Here is a 14,673-nt window from a genome sequence, read left to right as displayed (position 1 = left end):
TGCAACAGTTTGTTACATGTTGATAATCCAGATATAGCATGAATCCACACGACGTTCCTTTGAAATGGGAAAGAAGGCCAAGCTCCGTAAAAGTCCAATGGGCTTCTCTTATACTCCTCCGTCCCAAATTACTCATCCTAAATTGAAATGGACATTCATTAAGAAAAATAATTAATATCAGGACTAGTTTATCATAATGTCCCTATTAAATAATATTTACATTTTAATTTGAAGAAAAAATAATTAATATAAAGAATAAAACATGAATTTTTTTTTTATCTCTTCTTGATTAATAAAAAAGAATAAGTTAAATAGGAAATCAAATTAGAAAATTAGGGACAGCTAATTTGTGATGGACAGAGTAATACAAACTCCACATTAATGACGAATCTAACAAGTAGATGTAGCATCATGGTTCATAATCTTCTCGCTATCTATTGTGTTGATACACTTGGCTATAATTCTCGGTCCCTCCCCTAAGTACATCTCAATTTAATATTAAAAAAATAAAAGGTTCAAATTAGAATATTTCTCTCTCTAATTTAAATAATATTATTATATTAATATAAGAATATGATATGTGCGAGTTTCTTACCGCAAAATGTGCTGATCGAGGAACAAATGATTAGTCTCACGGCTGCTGATTGTGGGGATTTTTGGGCACCCAAAAAAAATGATATGTGACTATCTTATTTAAATAATATTATTATATTAAGATAAAAATATGATATGTGATTATCTTATTTAAATAATATTATTAAATCACTCTCTCATCTCAAATTGTATGTAGTTATCATTTTCTACTATTTTACCCTCATTTATTTCTTTAGATTTATCAAATATTTATTTTATTGAGATATTTGTAATCTTCATGAATAATTATTAATCATTACAGATAAAATAAAAAAGAAAAGATAAGTAGTCTTGTCATAATTTAAAATAATTATTTTAAAAAAAAATCACAATATATAATTTGAGAAAAAAAGAGTATGTATTTGAGATTTCATAATTGAATTGATGTAAAGTGATGCAACCTTATATTTTTTTGTGAGATTTCATAATTGAATTGAAGGAAAGTGATGCAACCTCACATTTTTTTTTTCGACCATCTTAATATTTATTGGTTGTTAAATTAATTAATTGTTGTATTACTTAATTTTTTTCAAATAGTCGAGCAAGAAAATAAAAGCAATTCTGAAAACCGTACGTGCTCCATGATTATTCAGAATAAAAGCACTTTACTTCATCCAAACATCCAAACAGGGCCTTAATGGTACCAAATTTTCCAATTCACCATTAATACAATTTTCTCTCCCAAATGAGTTTTCTAAAAGACCTAGCAGAAACCCTAAGCTCGATGTTCACCGATACACCATCGCCACCGTCTTCTTCTCCGAACGATAATCCTCAGCAAAACTCCGGCGATCGGACGATGGATGGCGTTGCTACCGGAAATGAACGGACGGCGTATAAGCTAAAAGGATACTTTGAATTGGCGAAAGGAGAGATCGATAAAGCTGTTAGAGCTGAAGAATGGGGGTTGGTCGATGATGCAATTTCACATTATCATAATGCTCAAAAGATACTTGCTGAAGGTGTTTCTACCCCGGTTCCTTCTTATATAACTTCTAGGTATTCTGTTTTTTTCCCTCCCATTGAATTCAATTTTAGATCTTTTTGGTGTATTTTGTGTGTGTTGTGTATTTTTTTTTTTTTATAATTCCACGGAATTTCTGCCACCTCCCACCGGCAAGAGATATTAGGTAAACTTCTTTTGTGATAACTGTGGTATCTGGGTCAGCTTTCACGCACCTCGACTAATTTCACGGGATACCTTCACCAGCAACATATATCAGGCAACTATGTCCACCAAGGCTAGGATAGATGGCAAGACATCACCTAGTGTTTTGGTCTTAGCTGGGATTTGAATATAAGACCTCATGGTTCTCAACCACTTTATTGACCACTAGGCCACATCCTTGAATGCACAAGGTAACTTTTTCCACTAAGGCTAGGACAGATTGGAAGAATCACCTAGTGGTTTCTTTTAATTGTCTCTAAGGTTTCTCAACCCACTTCATTGACCTAGGCCGCATTGTTGGGTGCATATTATTGTTTGATTAGAATCATTAGAGGCTTAATGCTACAATATTTTAATGAAAAGGATTTTGACAGAGGCAAATCCAAGAATTTAAGGGGACGTTTGGCCATGAAATTTTTCGCTTTTTCCGGAGTTGAATTCAGGAAAATGTGTTTGGCCATAAAATTCTGGAACTAAGTTGAATTTCGGAATTTTCCAAAATGTGAAAAAATGAGTAGTGTTGTCTCTTTTTTCACTCCCAAATTACTCACAAAAATTCAAAAAACAACTCCAATTTGTATTCATGACCAAACACAACTCCAATTTTCAAATATTATTTTCACTTTGAAAACAAAAACTACTTTTTCCAAATTTCACAATAAAACATGTCCAAACACCCACTAAGTCAGTGCGAAGTCTACTGCAGGCATCCTTTTTTTGTTACAGTGAGTGCAGATTTTCTGGAAATATATAGTTAGAAAAATTGTCAACTTGGCACGCATATGTATAGTTCAAGGTGAGAGTAGGGGGTATGATCAACCTTAGCTCATTGTTTGCCTAAATATGTTTAAATTGAATGGGTGTATGTTATCTAATTTGCTTAAGTGTTGGTGTTAGGGAAGATAAAAATAATCTAATGCTTATTGGTTGAGTGGAACGGATATAGAAGATTATATAGTCAACCCCAATTAGTTTGGGATCGAGGTATATTTGATTGATTGATTATTTGGTTGGGCTGGGAATTCTGAAGATTGAATGCAGTGCACTCTCTTTGACCTGTAGAATTCTATCTAACTTTCTAAACATAACTTGTGACATATGATTGTCATGTCTGCGTTTTACGCTTCAGTGCGGCAAAAGGGATATTACTGCATCTGCATGTATATTTTCAAACATATATATGGTTTAGCATCATGGGTAAGTGGTAACCTAGAGAACCATGACAAATCTGTTTCTTATATGAGTTGGCTTCTTCTTTAATCGTGGAAATGCCATGTCAGGCGCACCTATCACAATTGGAACAGACCAGTTACCAGATCCACCTATCATCGCCGGCATAACCATAAAAGAAGATCTTTTAAAAAGCGTGAGCTGTTATTAACGTTGATGATGCCCACCAAGAAGTTGATCGTCGGGTCGTGCTAATTCCATACGAATCAAACTAACACTGCTCTTACTCTTCGTAATAGGAGTTTTATGTGTATAATTAAATTTCTGAATTTTCTTTTGAGTATTCTTTCTCCTATTTGTGTGCAATTGAGCATCATACACATGTTCAGAATGCTAATTCATTGAACACCAAGATCCTGCAGCTCTGTCTGCATAGACTGGATTTGTTTTTCTTTGATAAGGTAAGTGTGTTTCATTCATAAACAAGGGCGAGTTGGCCATATACAAAGAAAAATCCAAAAGGCAAAGAATCTGCAAAATCTGATTCTCTACATAGTCCACTCATTCTTCTATATGACTAGGGGTTTTATAGGTGAATCAGAAGAAAATAAGAGACCGGAGGCAATTCTTCACTTGAGAAAAACTCGATTCTACCCCCTCAAAAGCTCTCCTATTTCGCTAATTCAAATAATCCACATCAACGCAAGAGAGACCAAGTTCCATGCTTTACGGCTCCTTCTATTCCCGTTTCTCCGACAAAACATTAAATTTTTCACAGGTTTTGGCATAACCCAAGAAACTCCGAACCACTGAAACATATCCCACCATAATCTCATGTTAAAGACACAATTGTCAGTCTCTTTCTCTTTCTCTTTCTGCAGCAAGAGTTCCTTTGATCTTCTATGTGATTTTTTAGATTTTTGAAGTAGCATGTCAGCAGTTGTAGGTACATAGGATGGAAAATGGGTTGGTTTCCTTCCGTACACCTAGTAAAATGAACAGAAAACCTTATGATTAAAGTAATATGTGGTAGCTCATTGTTTTCTGTCATATGTGATTTTCTTAGCCATCTGATGGATTATGGAGTAATTGAGACACAACTCTCCTCTTGTGGTTTTTAAACAGTGAACACGAGAAGGTGAAATCATATCGTCAAAAGATATCAAAATGGCAGTGTCAAGTTTCAGACAGGCTTCAGACTCTAAGTCGACGGACAGGTTCAAAAATCCTATTGTTTCTTGGATTGGTTTTAATCATATCTCAGCTATCAGAGAGAATAACTGAGTAATTTTCTTTCTTCCCTTTGCGCATACTCCCATTTCAGGTGGCACATCTTCAGTCAAGGTATGAACTGCTGTGTGAAGTGTAAGCTTGTTCTGTTGAATAGACAATTTCAGATGTTCATTTTTAGGAAACAAATACATCTTTTCCATCCGATGGAATGCTAATAACTCTACTTCTCCTTTTCTAATCTTGGAACTTCACCACGAGCTCTTGATGTTAATATGGAGCAATGTTGTTGCTCAAAGTGGTTCTTCTCTTTGATGCATCTGCTTGCTGTCATTTCTATGTTTTTTTTCCAATTTCTTAGTTATGATGTCCTAATGATAATTTTGTCAATAAAAGTAATGTATTTAGTCATTCACATGTTGGGGGCTGTGAAAGAAACCTTGTTTATTGGGGCCTTTAGAAGACAAAAGAGAAGATGCAGGGCATGGGATGTGTCTCCCCTAGCACTTATGTGGACCATGTGGAGAGAGGAATAGCAAAGATTTTGAGTAGAGAAAGACTTTGTGTGCACCCATGAGGTTCCTATTTGTACAGATTATTGGCTGTCATTTATGGAAAACCATCTTTTTTTAGAGAGAAGTATACATTAGCCCCCTGAACTTGTCACATTTTATTCATGGTACGTCTAACTTTGACTAATTCTAAGTACCCCCGAACTTGTTCTTTTAGTATGTCTCGTGGCCCCTTTTTGCTTGACTATCCACTGCGTGTAATACACTCGCGGACATGTGGAAAAAAGTGCTGACGTGGTGTCCACGTGGATAAATACCATCCATTTCCCTTATATTTATCCTATATTAAAAAATAACTCACTTCTACCCTTAATTATTCGATGTCTCTCTAAAAAAATTATATTTTTCAGTTTTCCTCAACTCCAAAATAGTGAAAGGTTGAATTTTTGTCGATCAAGTAAGCTATTATCTAAAAATTTATATTTTTTTGTGTGTTAAAAATATGAAATTATTTTTTTTGGTTAGTGTTTCATAGTAGTTTCCAATTAGTGTTTCGATTAGTATTTTGAGGAGACTCACATGCACAAATATGTTTCTTGTTATAATTAATGGAGTAAGAAATTGCAATTTAAGTTAGGGGTGTACAAAAATTGAATCGATAAAAATGTTATTGATTTATCGTTATTGGGTTAACGATTTTTTAATGATTTTGTAAAAAAAAATCATTGGGTCATTGATTCGATTTTGATTTTTTTTATTGGGTTATTGGGTAAACCGATAACCCAATAAGTTTATGCTAAATTACTATTTTACACCCCATAAGTAGGATTTTGGTTGTGGCTAAAATTCGGTTTTTTTATGTTAGTTACTACTTTTTCTATTTTATGAATGTTTTCTTATCAGTTCAATAAAAAATCAAATCGTTAGGAACTAAAAATAGATAACCAATATAACTACATTTATTATAAGTACGTGTCTTAGTTTCTTTAGTATTTGTTTATTTATTATTTTTTAAATTATCTGCTTCGATATTTAGTACTCCCTCCGTTTAAAAAAGAATGATCCCTTTCCTTTTTTGGCAATACTTTAATTTCAACTTTCCAAATGGCATGTTTAGGACCACAAGATTAAAGGACATTTTGGTACATTTGACACAACTTTAATTTAAGACCAGAAGATTCAAAAGTCTTCTTTATTTTCTTAAACCTTGTGCCAAGTCAAAGTAGGTCATTCTTTTTGAAACGGAGGGAGTACATTGTTTTAGTTACAAAAACTCATATGATATATATAAGTAAGATTACAAAATTGAAGGAGTTTTATAGGAATGGAAACTGAAGTTTTAGATTGGATTAATAAATGGAACTTTTTTAGATTAATAAAAGAAATTTTTACAAAATTAATAAAAAGATGATTTTTTTATTTCATAAACTAATTAATAAACTGTAGTTTTACAAAATTAATAAATGGATAAAACTTTTTTTTAGATTGGAAGTAATGGAGGAAGAGGGGATAATTGAATTTTTTGAAAAAATTAAATAAAAATGGTTTTTTTTTTCCTTTTTTTAATCATTAAAAATGCTGATGTGGCTGAAAATTCACTCCATCACGCGCGTGATGGAGTGTGAACCCAAACATTTTGCCACATCAGCATTTTTACTCCATCACGCGCGTGATGGAGTGTGAAACCAAACAGTTTGCCACATCAGCATTTTTAATCATTAAAAATGCTGATGTGGCCATGGATATAGCTAGGCCAAACTTTATCTAGAAGGCTTGAGCATAGCCCAATCACTTTACCATATGAAGGGTCCCAGGGACAAGACTAATAAAGGAAGTTTATTACGAGTCATTTGGTAAACTTTGAACATGGCCGTCAAATCATTTTGAAATGAAATTATGTTATCATAGAAAGTTTTACGATCTGAGAAAGACATTTGCCACCAGCTGGTTTTATTCATGGTACCCCTACTCCCTCTGGTTTGTACTTTTGAATAAAGCCAGAGTTGGACATCATGTGAATTTCTGGGATTTAAGTTGCGAAGCGGGTTAAGTATCATGTGATCATAATGTGTTTTGGCATGTTCTCCCCAGCATTCAGCACCACAAACCCAAAGAGTGACTGTTCCACAATCAAGTTTGTCTGCTCGAAAAGCAGTATCTCGATCCGCGCCTAGTTCATGGAAAGACAGCTCTGTTATGAAGGTTCCTGGTAATAGCATATTAAGCCATAAGCCTTCACAGGAATCTGCTGCTGCTAGTGGGTATGATCCAAAGTTGGTAGACATGATTAATTCAGTAATTGTGGATAGAAGCCCTTCTGTTAAATGGGAAGATATTGGTGAGAAGCCAAACTTTTATCCTCTCCGCTGCCTCCTACCCCTATGTAATGATTTATTAAATATTTTAATCATGAATTTTGTTTTCCTGCAGCTGGCCTTGAAAAGGCAAAGCAGGCTCTGTTAGAGATGGTAATTCTACCAACCAAAAGAAAAGACCTCTTCACTGGCTTAAGAAGGCCTGCTAGAGGTATTACTTCTCTGCGTGAATAACATTGTAGCTTACACAGGAACTTTTTTCTGACAAGGTTGATGTTACTGTATTACAGGTCTACTTCTTTTTGGCCCACCAGGTACCGGAAAAACCATGCTTGCTAAAGCCGTAGCATCAGAGTCGCAGGCAACATTTTTTAATGTGTCTGCTTCTTCGTTAACATCAAAGTGGGTGTGTGTCTCCTTTGTTTGTGCCTTTTGATTGAGTTTGTTTTGTGTCATTTTGATATACTGAGCTTCGCATTTTGACAGGTCGGAGAGGGTGAAAAGCTTGTCAAGACACTTTTCATGGTTGCCATTTCCAGACAGCCCTCTGTAATTTTCATGGATGAGGTGAGTGTTTTATCAGAAATTATTGTGTCAGTTGATGCCTCAGCTAATATAATTAATTCAATGCTTTTCCTACTAGGCCTTCATTTAATCAATACAAGAAATATCCACAAAAAAAGTTTTAAGAGTCCTAGACAATTGTCTTCTTCACTCTATTTGGGGCCATTCTTCTAAGAAATAATAAAAGTAGGGCATTAGCTGACTCTTCACACTTAACCCCCTCTGCTTCAAATTCATCGTGCTGGGTGCTGACTTCTCTGAATCTAACAAGGAAACAAATAGTTCATCTGTATCTGAAGAGTAAGTAGGAGAGGAAGTCGAATTTAATTCTTTGTTTTTTACAAAAACTTTGCAAAAAACAGAAAGAAGAAAAAGGCTTGTGACTAGGATCTTTTAAATGTATAATAAATTACAGGTTTAGCTCTCTTTCTTGTGGGATTTTACCGGGTATGTTGTTGTTTTATTTAGCTCTTTTCCATCAAATATGGACTTTCTTTGGTGGGTGGGGGACAAATTAAATAGAAAAAAGTAAAAGACTGTTATAAGTGAAAATTGCTTTTTCCTGATAAAAGTGGAGCCGGACCATCTCGAACTCCCCTTTACAAACAAAAAAGGGCAGCTTGGGGCACTAAGCTCCTGCTATGCATGGGGCATGGGGTCTGTGGAAGGAAGTACCACATTGGGTTTGTTATAACTTGTAAGCAACCTTATCTTGCATTTTTAGCAAGAGGCTATTCCACAGTTTGAAATTGTGACCTTCTGGTCACAGGGAGGATGTTCTTACCATGGCCTTCACACTCCTCACAAACCTATAGAAAGTAGAAAAAAGAACTGAAGAGTAGCTCCACTTGCCTTTCCACCTCAAACTTTTGCTGGATTCCTTCATGATCTGGATAAGTGCACCTTCTATCTTGACCTACTTCAATGCCTTTGAAATTAGCTAATCGCTGGCTGACAACTGTCTGTTATTAAGTTTTGTTGTCGGCTTCCAAAGTCTAATGAACTTGGCACATCTACCAGGTGAAAGTAAAGCTTTCTGGTCGAGTCTTGGATAGACCTCTATAGGGTTTGCAATATTTGCTATGTAATTTTGGAAAGTGATCAGCTATGTATTGGTTATATATTTGCCTTGAAAAAGTCTTGGATAGACCTCTCTAGGATTTGCAATATTTGCTGTGCGATTTTGGAAAGTAATTAGCTATGTATAGATTATCTGTTTGCCTCGAACTGATTGGCATTCTGACTTTCATCCTTGATATGTGTGTAATGTGTCTTTGTTTTGATTCTGTGTATGAAGTCTCGTATGGTTCTTGCAGATACCCTGGTCAAAACCGCCTGCGTTTTTTTCTCTCCACTCATTCAAAAGAAAAATAATATAATCAATATTCTTTTTTTAGACTTTACTGCTTAAAAGTACATATCTCTCTCTAGGTTTGCTTGGGTCTTTCATTGGTAAGACATCTAAATGTGCATCCGTCACTTATTGGTAGCAAACCTTACTTTCAGCTTTGTGGTTAACAGATAGATAGTATTATGTCAACTAGGACTACCAATGAGAATGAAGCAAGCAGAAGGTTGAAGTCAGAGTTTTTAGTTCAGTTTGATGGGGTGACATCAAATTCTGATGGCCTGGTAATTGTAATTGGTAAGTTTCTTTCTGTTTCTGAACTATTATATTAGTTATGGTGTCTCTCTCACAGATGACCTATCCTGCTAACTGATGCTCATGTCTTAGTGTTTTCTGGGTGTAATCATCTGTCAAAAGGTCATTTTCCAAGCCCTTTCTAGTCTGAAACTTTACATGGGCCTAGCATCTCTTGGAAACAGCCTCTCTGCCTACAAGGTAGTGGTAAAGTCTGCGTTCACTCTTGTCCACCCAGACCCCACTTGTGGGAATCCACTGTATATGTTGTTGTTGTTGTTGTTTCTAGTCTGAAACTCTGGTATGCTAGGAATTTTACTGTCAAACTGTTTCTGATGCAGTGACTTTTTGAGGGGCCCTCTGAAAGTTCCGTTACTAGCCGATTCCTTTTTTTTTTTAAAAATACAACCCTCCTGCCCATGGAAATTTGAGAACTATAAGTTTTCATGATTCTTGAGCATATGTTATCAGTCTACAGAAGTTGAACTTTTTGGTCCTTGTATTCTCTAGTTGCTGCGTCTGAGCTGTCTGCGTATGCTAATGCAGGTGCAACAAATAAGCCACAGGATTTGGATGACGCTGTTCTAAGGAGATTGGTAAGTGCTGGTATTTGATCAGAATGCAATTTGTCTGTGGGAACATGGTTGTGAATTCATTATTGGCTTGCTTAAATATGTTTTTCCTTCGGCCTGATAGGTAAAGTCAATAATACTGACAAAAGGGATGGACATGAATATAGAGTTTTTTCTTGACAAAATCGACATAATTCTCGTGTAAGAAGCCTTTACTTGGTAAAAAGATCCTCTAGTGTGTATGAAGTTACATATGCCCATGTTCTCTAACAAATCATCAAAATAATCCAATTAATTCTTGATCAAAGAAAAAACCAGTTAACGTTTTCAGTTCTCACTTTGATATCCTTGCAGCATCCTACTTGGAAATTCAAATGTGGATTGTGGGAGTACGTGTGCCGCATTACCTAAGTACTCTTTGACTCTAGAAACTAGGTGAAATGATCTGAATCTGCTTAGTGGCTAATAATAAGAAGAATGTAAATTAGTAGAGAAACTAAATTGCAAATTGCTTCACAAGCTGTCCCCTATTAAATGAATAGTTTCCTTTCATCATCTCTGATCACAGAAGCTTAATTAGTATTGTACAGGCGAGTATATTTCTAATTTCTCGAGAACAACATGAATTGTTCTTTAAAAATATTATAGAAATCTGTAGAATTGTTTTCTTCTCAACGTGCTTGTTTGAAACAGGTGAAAAGAATATATATACCTCTACCTGATGCTAGTGTTAGAAGACAACTTCTGAAACACAGACTAAAGGGAAACGCTTTTTCTTTGCCTGGTGAGATTGCATTTGAAAACTAGATGCATTATTATTTTGTGATGGCTAACTGCTGTCTGTTTGTAGACCATAAAGTAGAGTTCCCATTTAGAATGAGTAGTTCTAATATTGACCCCCTCTCCCCCAAGGCTCTTCCCTCTTCCCACTCTTTTAAAAATTTTAATGAAGTGAGTCGATTTTGTGATCTATGTACTGGTCTTATCTGGATGCTTCAGTTATCAAAACCAGTAAGTAATATGAGATGTGAAATGTGGATAATAGCTAAATACATTCATGATGATGTGCAAGTTCATCAAATAATCTAATATACAAAATTTTAAGAAATGAAAAAAGGAAACATCAAAAGACCTTGAAATTTTTGTCTAATTCAAACTGGGGGCATAAGGAATCTCTTGAAATGCGTCCCCCTCCCTTTTTTTTTTCTTCCATCTAAGCTCGGCAAAAGTCATTGTGATTGAACTTGTGAGCAAAAAGTAAGATAGTTGCAAGCCAGAGTTCTTTTAAATAATGGAGCTTGTGTCTCACAGTATCACTAATTTTCCCTCCTACAGAATCTTGTGCGCTTGCCTGCTGCCTTAAGGCCAACATCCCTCCTTTTTTTCCTTTTTTTTTTTGGGGGGGGGGGGGGGGGGGGGATATGGCACAAATTTGTCCTCTATATGAGTTTGAATTTGTGGTGTTATAACTAAGTTCAATGTGCATTATGGACTTATCTTTCTTAAGCTTACTGATAATCCTTCTCACTTTTTTATGCTCAAACTGTTTTTCTTATACAATCTTTATGAGGATGACACAGCATCAAATCTAACAATTTCAAGGACTTACTGTATTTGGAGAGACCATTTCTTTTTATTTTGTGAAATATTAAGGAGAGTCCTTAGTTGAATTGCCTGTTATTGCAATGTAACCTAATTCAGTGTTGTTTACTGGATGATAGATGGAGATCTAGAACGATTAGTGAGAGACACTGAAGGTAAAAGTGCTAAAGGTTTTTCCCTTAGAAATTCTTTTAACTGAACATCTGATTCTTAAGAACCTTTATCAACATATATTGTGGAAGCTCATCTGAAATGTACTTTTCCACAGGGTATTCAGGAAGTGATCTGCAAGCCTTATGTGAGGAAGCTGCAATGATGCCAATCAGAGAGCTTGGTGCCAACATTCTCTCAGTCAAGGCAAATCAGGTGGGAGCTCTCTTCTGAAGTTTACAGTACTACGTCTTGAATTTGTTTTTCCAGTAGTAGTTAATGTGATTCTGCATGAAGTAAAAAGCATATTGCCAGAGTAGATGAAATACTGCTCCACAGATATGTCCTTGTATTCGTATATGAAGTTGAAATCTGAATACTCTTCCCATGCTCAATTAGGTACTCCATCCCTGTCCCAACTTGTTGGACACACTTCTCATTTTGGGCTGTCTAAAAATGTTTAGACTCTTTAATGAATTTGTACAAATTAAATATTATCGAGAATTAAATTCGTTTGAAATTTGAGCTCTCTGCTCAGTCAACCTTGTCATATATAGGATCTAATAGTTCCATTGAAAACCCCGAGGTTGATGTCATTTGTCTTAGATGTCAGTTTGAATTTGTTATACACCTTTGGGTGCATCATCTGAAATTGGATAGCAATTTATCTTAAAAGCTTAGTGAAGAGGAGAGTTAAGACAATTTGGAAATAGCATTTTTAAAGCTCTAGGTTCCTTTTGTAATTCCATAATTATCTGGTTCTATATCTGAGGGTTGAAACTCTCTCTCTCTCTCTCTCTCTCTCTCATCTTGATGACCAGCACTTGGAAGTAAGTCAGAATGCAAAAATCATGGGTATTGACTCATCCAATATTGATGTTCTGATTTTGCAGGTGAGGGGTTTAAGATATGGAGATTTTCAGAAAGCCATGACAGTGATTAGGCCTAGTCTGCAAAAGAGCAAGTGGGGGGAGCTTGAAAGGTGGAATCAAGAGTTTGGTGCAAACTAAGGCCCAACTCTTGAATATTTGTTGCAATTTCAAGTAAGCTAAAGCAGAAGTTTGACAGGCCAGCGGACGGTAATACTTGTTTTTTGGGCAGGCCTGTACGTGTACATAACAACTTACATTGAATATTAACCAAAATTTGGATATTCCTAGGTACATAATTCCCAGCGAAGCATGTCTAGATCACATGTGATACACGTTTTGTGGTTCCCCTTTTTGTTAGACGTTTGTATAGGAACTAGTTATTGAATACACACTATTGTCATAGTGGAAGACACTAGCTCTCCCAACACTTACCAATAGCCTAAAAATAAATACATTTGCGAGGGGAATGATGTATAACCTCCTCAATTAATTTGAGTTTGGAGTGAGCATCATTATTATGTTACAAACGTCTACTTTCAACCAAGCACATGATCAAGTAATCGCACATTTTATTCAGAATTATTATCCCTTATCCTCTGAACTAGACAGTCTAGGTTTCCCAGGCCATTCTATTTTGACATTACAAGATGCTCTACTCTCCCAACACGTCTTATTCTAGTTGGGCTAAGTTATTTGTTCACAGTATAGTAACAATAACTTCGAGCAGCGAATAGGATAAGAGATGCTTCAACTGCTCCATACGGGTCGTCGGTCGACTTTTGGCCCCTGCGCCCGGGCTCTAGGCCCACCCTGTATGACCTCCTCAATTAATTTGAGTTTGGTGTGAGCATCATTATGTTTTATACGTCTACTTTCAACCAAGCACATGATCAAGTAATCGCACATTTTATTCAGAATTATTATCCCTTATCCTCCGAACTAAACAGTCCATACTTGGTTTCCCAGGCCATTCTATTTTGACATTACAAGATGCTCTACTCTCCCAACACGTCTTATTCTAGTTGGGCTAAGTTATTTGTTCACAGTATAGTAACAATAACTTCGAGCAGTGAATAGGATAAGAGATGCTTCAATTGCCCCATACCCTGTCGGGGGGTCTTCGGTTGACTTTTGGCCCAAACTACGCCCAGGCTCTAGTAGGTCCACCCTGAGAATCGTGAGCTAACGCCCATCAAATTCGCTTGAAAATGGCCTATTTGCATTGTTTTGCTCGTTTGACCACTCCAATGACCCTGTCGGCCTTGTCAGGCCACCCTCACCTGCTCCACACCTCGTTGGGGGGTTGTCGATCGATTCTGGGCCCCGAGCCCACCTGGAGAATCATGGGCTAAAACCACCTGATTGGCTCGTTTGTGTTGTTTCGCTCGCTTGACCACCTAAATAGCCTTGCTGACCACCCTTACCGGCTCTACACCTCGTCGGGGGGTCGTCGGTCGACTTTCGGCCCAAACCATTCTTAAACCTCAGATTCACCTTGAGCATCGTGGGCTAGCACTATTGAATTGACTCGAATATGGCCCATTCTTGTCATTTTGCCCATTTGGCCACCCAAATGGCCCCGTCGAGCCACCCTCGCTAGCTTCACACCCCGTCGGGGGGCCGTCGATTGATTTTAGGCCTAAACCGCGCCTAGGCCCAAGGTCCACCACGAGAACTGTGGGCTAACACCCACCGGATTAGCTCGAAAATGGCCTTTTCGCGCTGTTTCTCCTGTTAGACTACCCAAATAGCCCTGCCAACCACGTCGGCCCAACCTCACCCCGCTCCTAGGCCCAAGGTCCATCACGAGAATTGTGGGCTAACACCCATCGAATTAGCTCGAAAATGGTCTGTTTGCAGTGTTTCTCCCGTTAGACCACCCAATTAGCCCCGCCGACCATGTCGACCCAACCTCACCCGCTCCATACCCTGTTGGGGGCCCTCGATCAATTTTTATCCCAAACTGCGCCCAAGTCTCGGGTCCACCATAAAAACCGGGGGGCCTCCGATCGATTTTCATCCCGAAACTTGTTTGGGCCCCAAGCACACCTAAAAAATCGTGTGTTAACACCCATCAGTTTGGCTTGAAAAAGGTACTTTCGTGCCATGTCGCCCGTTTGACCACACAAACGGCCCTGGCGATGCCGCCGACCCATCCCTGGCCGATCCAAAGCCCGCCTGGGGGCCTCCGATTGATTTTCGGTCCAAAACACACTTGGGTACATCCAGAAAACCGTGGTCTA

The 14,673-nt window shown here is 37.2% G+C and overlaps 1 protein-coding gene across 3 annotated transcripts; it reads left to right on the top strand.

Moving 5' to 3' along the window:
- The first annotated feature begins 1,173 nt into the window (after positions 1-1,173).
- LOC107839148 (spastin) lies at positions 1,174-12,974 on the top strand. Of its 3 annotated transcripts, none has more exons than XM_016682515.2 (13): positions 1,174-1,632; positions 4,097-4,188; positions 4,296-4,315; positions 6,805-7,051; positions 7,144-7,239; positions 7,319-7,434; positions 7,515-7,595; positions 9,114-9,237; positions 9,781-9,830; positions 10,500-10,590; positions 11,528-11,563; positions 11,677-11,774; positions 12,452-12,974. In XM_016682515.2, exons 1-13 carry the CDS (start codon positions 1,319-1,321, stop codon positions 12,566-12,568), a joined length of 1,482 nt encoding a protein of 493 aa, XP_016538001.2. In that variant the 5' UTR covers positions 1,174-1,318; the 3' UTR covers positions 12,569-12,974. The 3 variants fall into 3 exon arrangements, 2 of the variants coding, with proteins under 2 accessions (XP_016538001.2, XP_016538000.2); XM_016682514.2 differs by having other exon boundaries at positions 1,192-1,632; positions 11,528-11,578; XR_001665054.2 differs by lacking the exons at positions 11,677-11,774; positions 12,452-12,974 and adding an exon at positions 9,931-10,007 and having other exon boundaries at positions 1,185-1,632.
- The last annotated feature ends 1,699 nt before the right edge of the window (positions 12,975-14,673 follow it).

Source organism: Capsicum annuum, unplaced genomic scaffold (assembly GCF_002878395.1).
Source record: "Capsicum annuum cultivar UCD-10X-F1 unplaced genomic scaffold, UCD10Xv1.1 ctg3524, whole genome shotgun sequence".
Classification (NCBI taxonomy): Eukaryota; Viridiplantae; Streptophyta; class Magnoliopsida; order Solanales; family Solanaceae; genus Capsicum; species Capsicum annuum.
The sequence above is the reverse complement of the archived record's forward strand: the minus strand, read 5'-3'. Positions and strand labels throughout refer to the sequence as shown.

Bases quoted from the DNA above. Each gene is read 5' to 3' on its own strand.
- LOC107839148 (XM_016682514.2), top strand. From the start codon at position 1,319: ATGAGTTTTCTAAAAGACCTAGCAGAAACCCTAAGCTCGATGTTCACC. The intron at 7,240-7,318 runs GTATTACTTCTC...ACTGTATTACAG, and splicing joins CTTAAGAAGGCCTGCTAGAG to GTCTACTTCTTTTTGGCCCA. The intron at 9,238-9,780 runs GTAAGTTTCTTT...ATGCTAATGCAG, and splicing joins TGGCCTGGTAATTGTAATTG to GTGCAACAAATAAGCCACAG.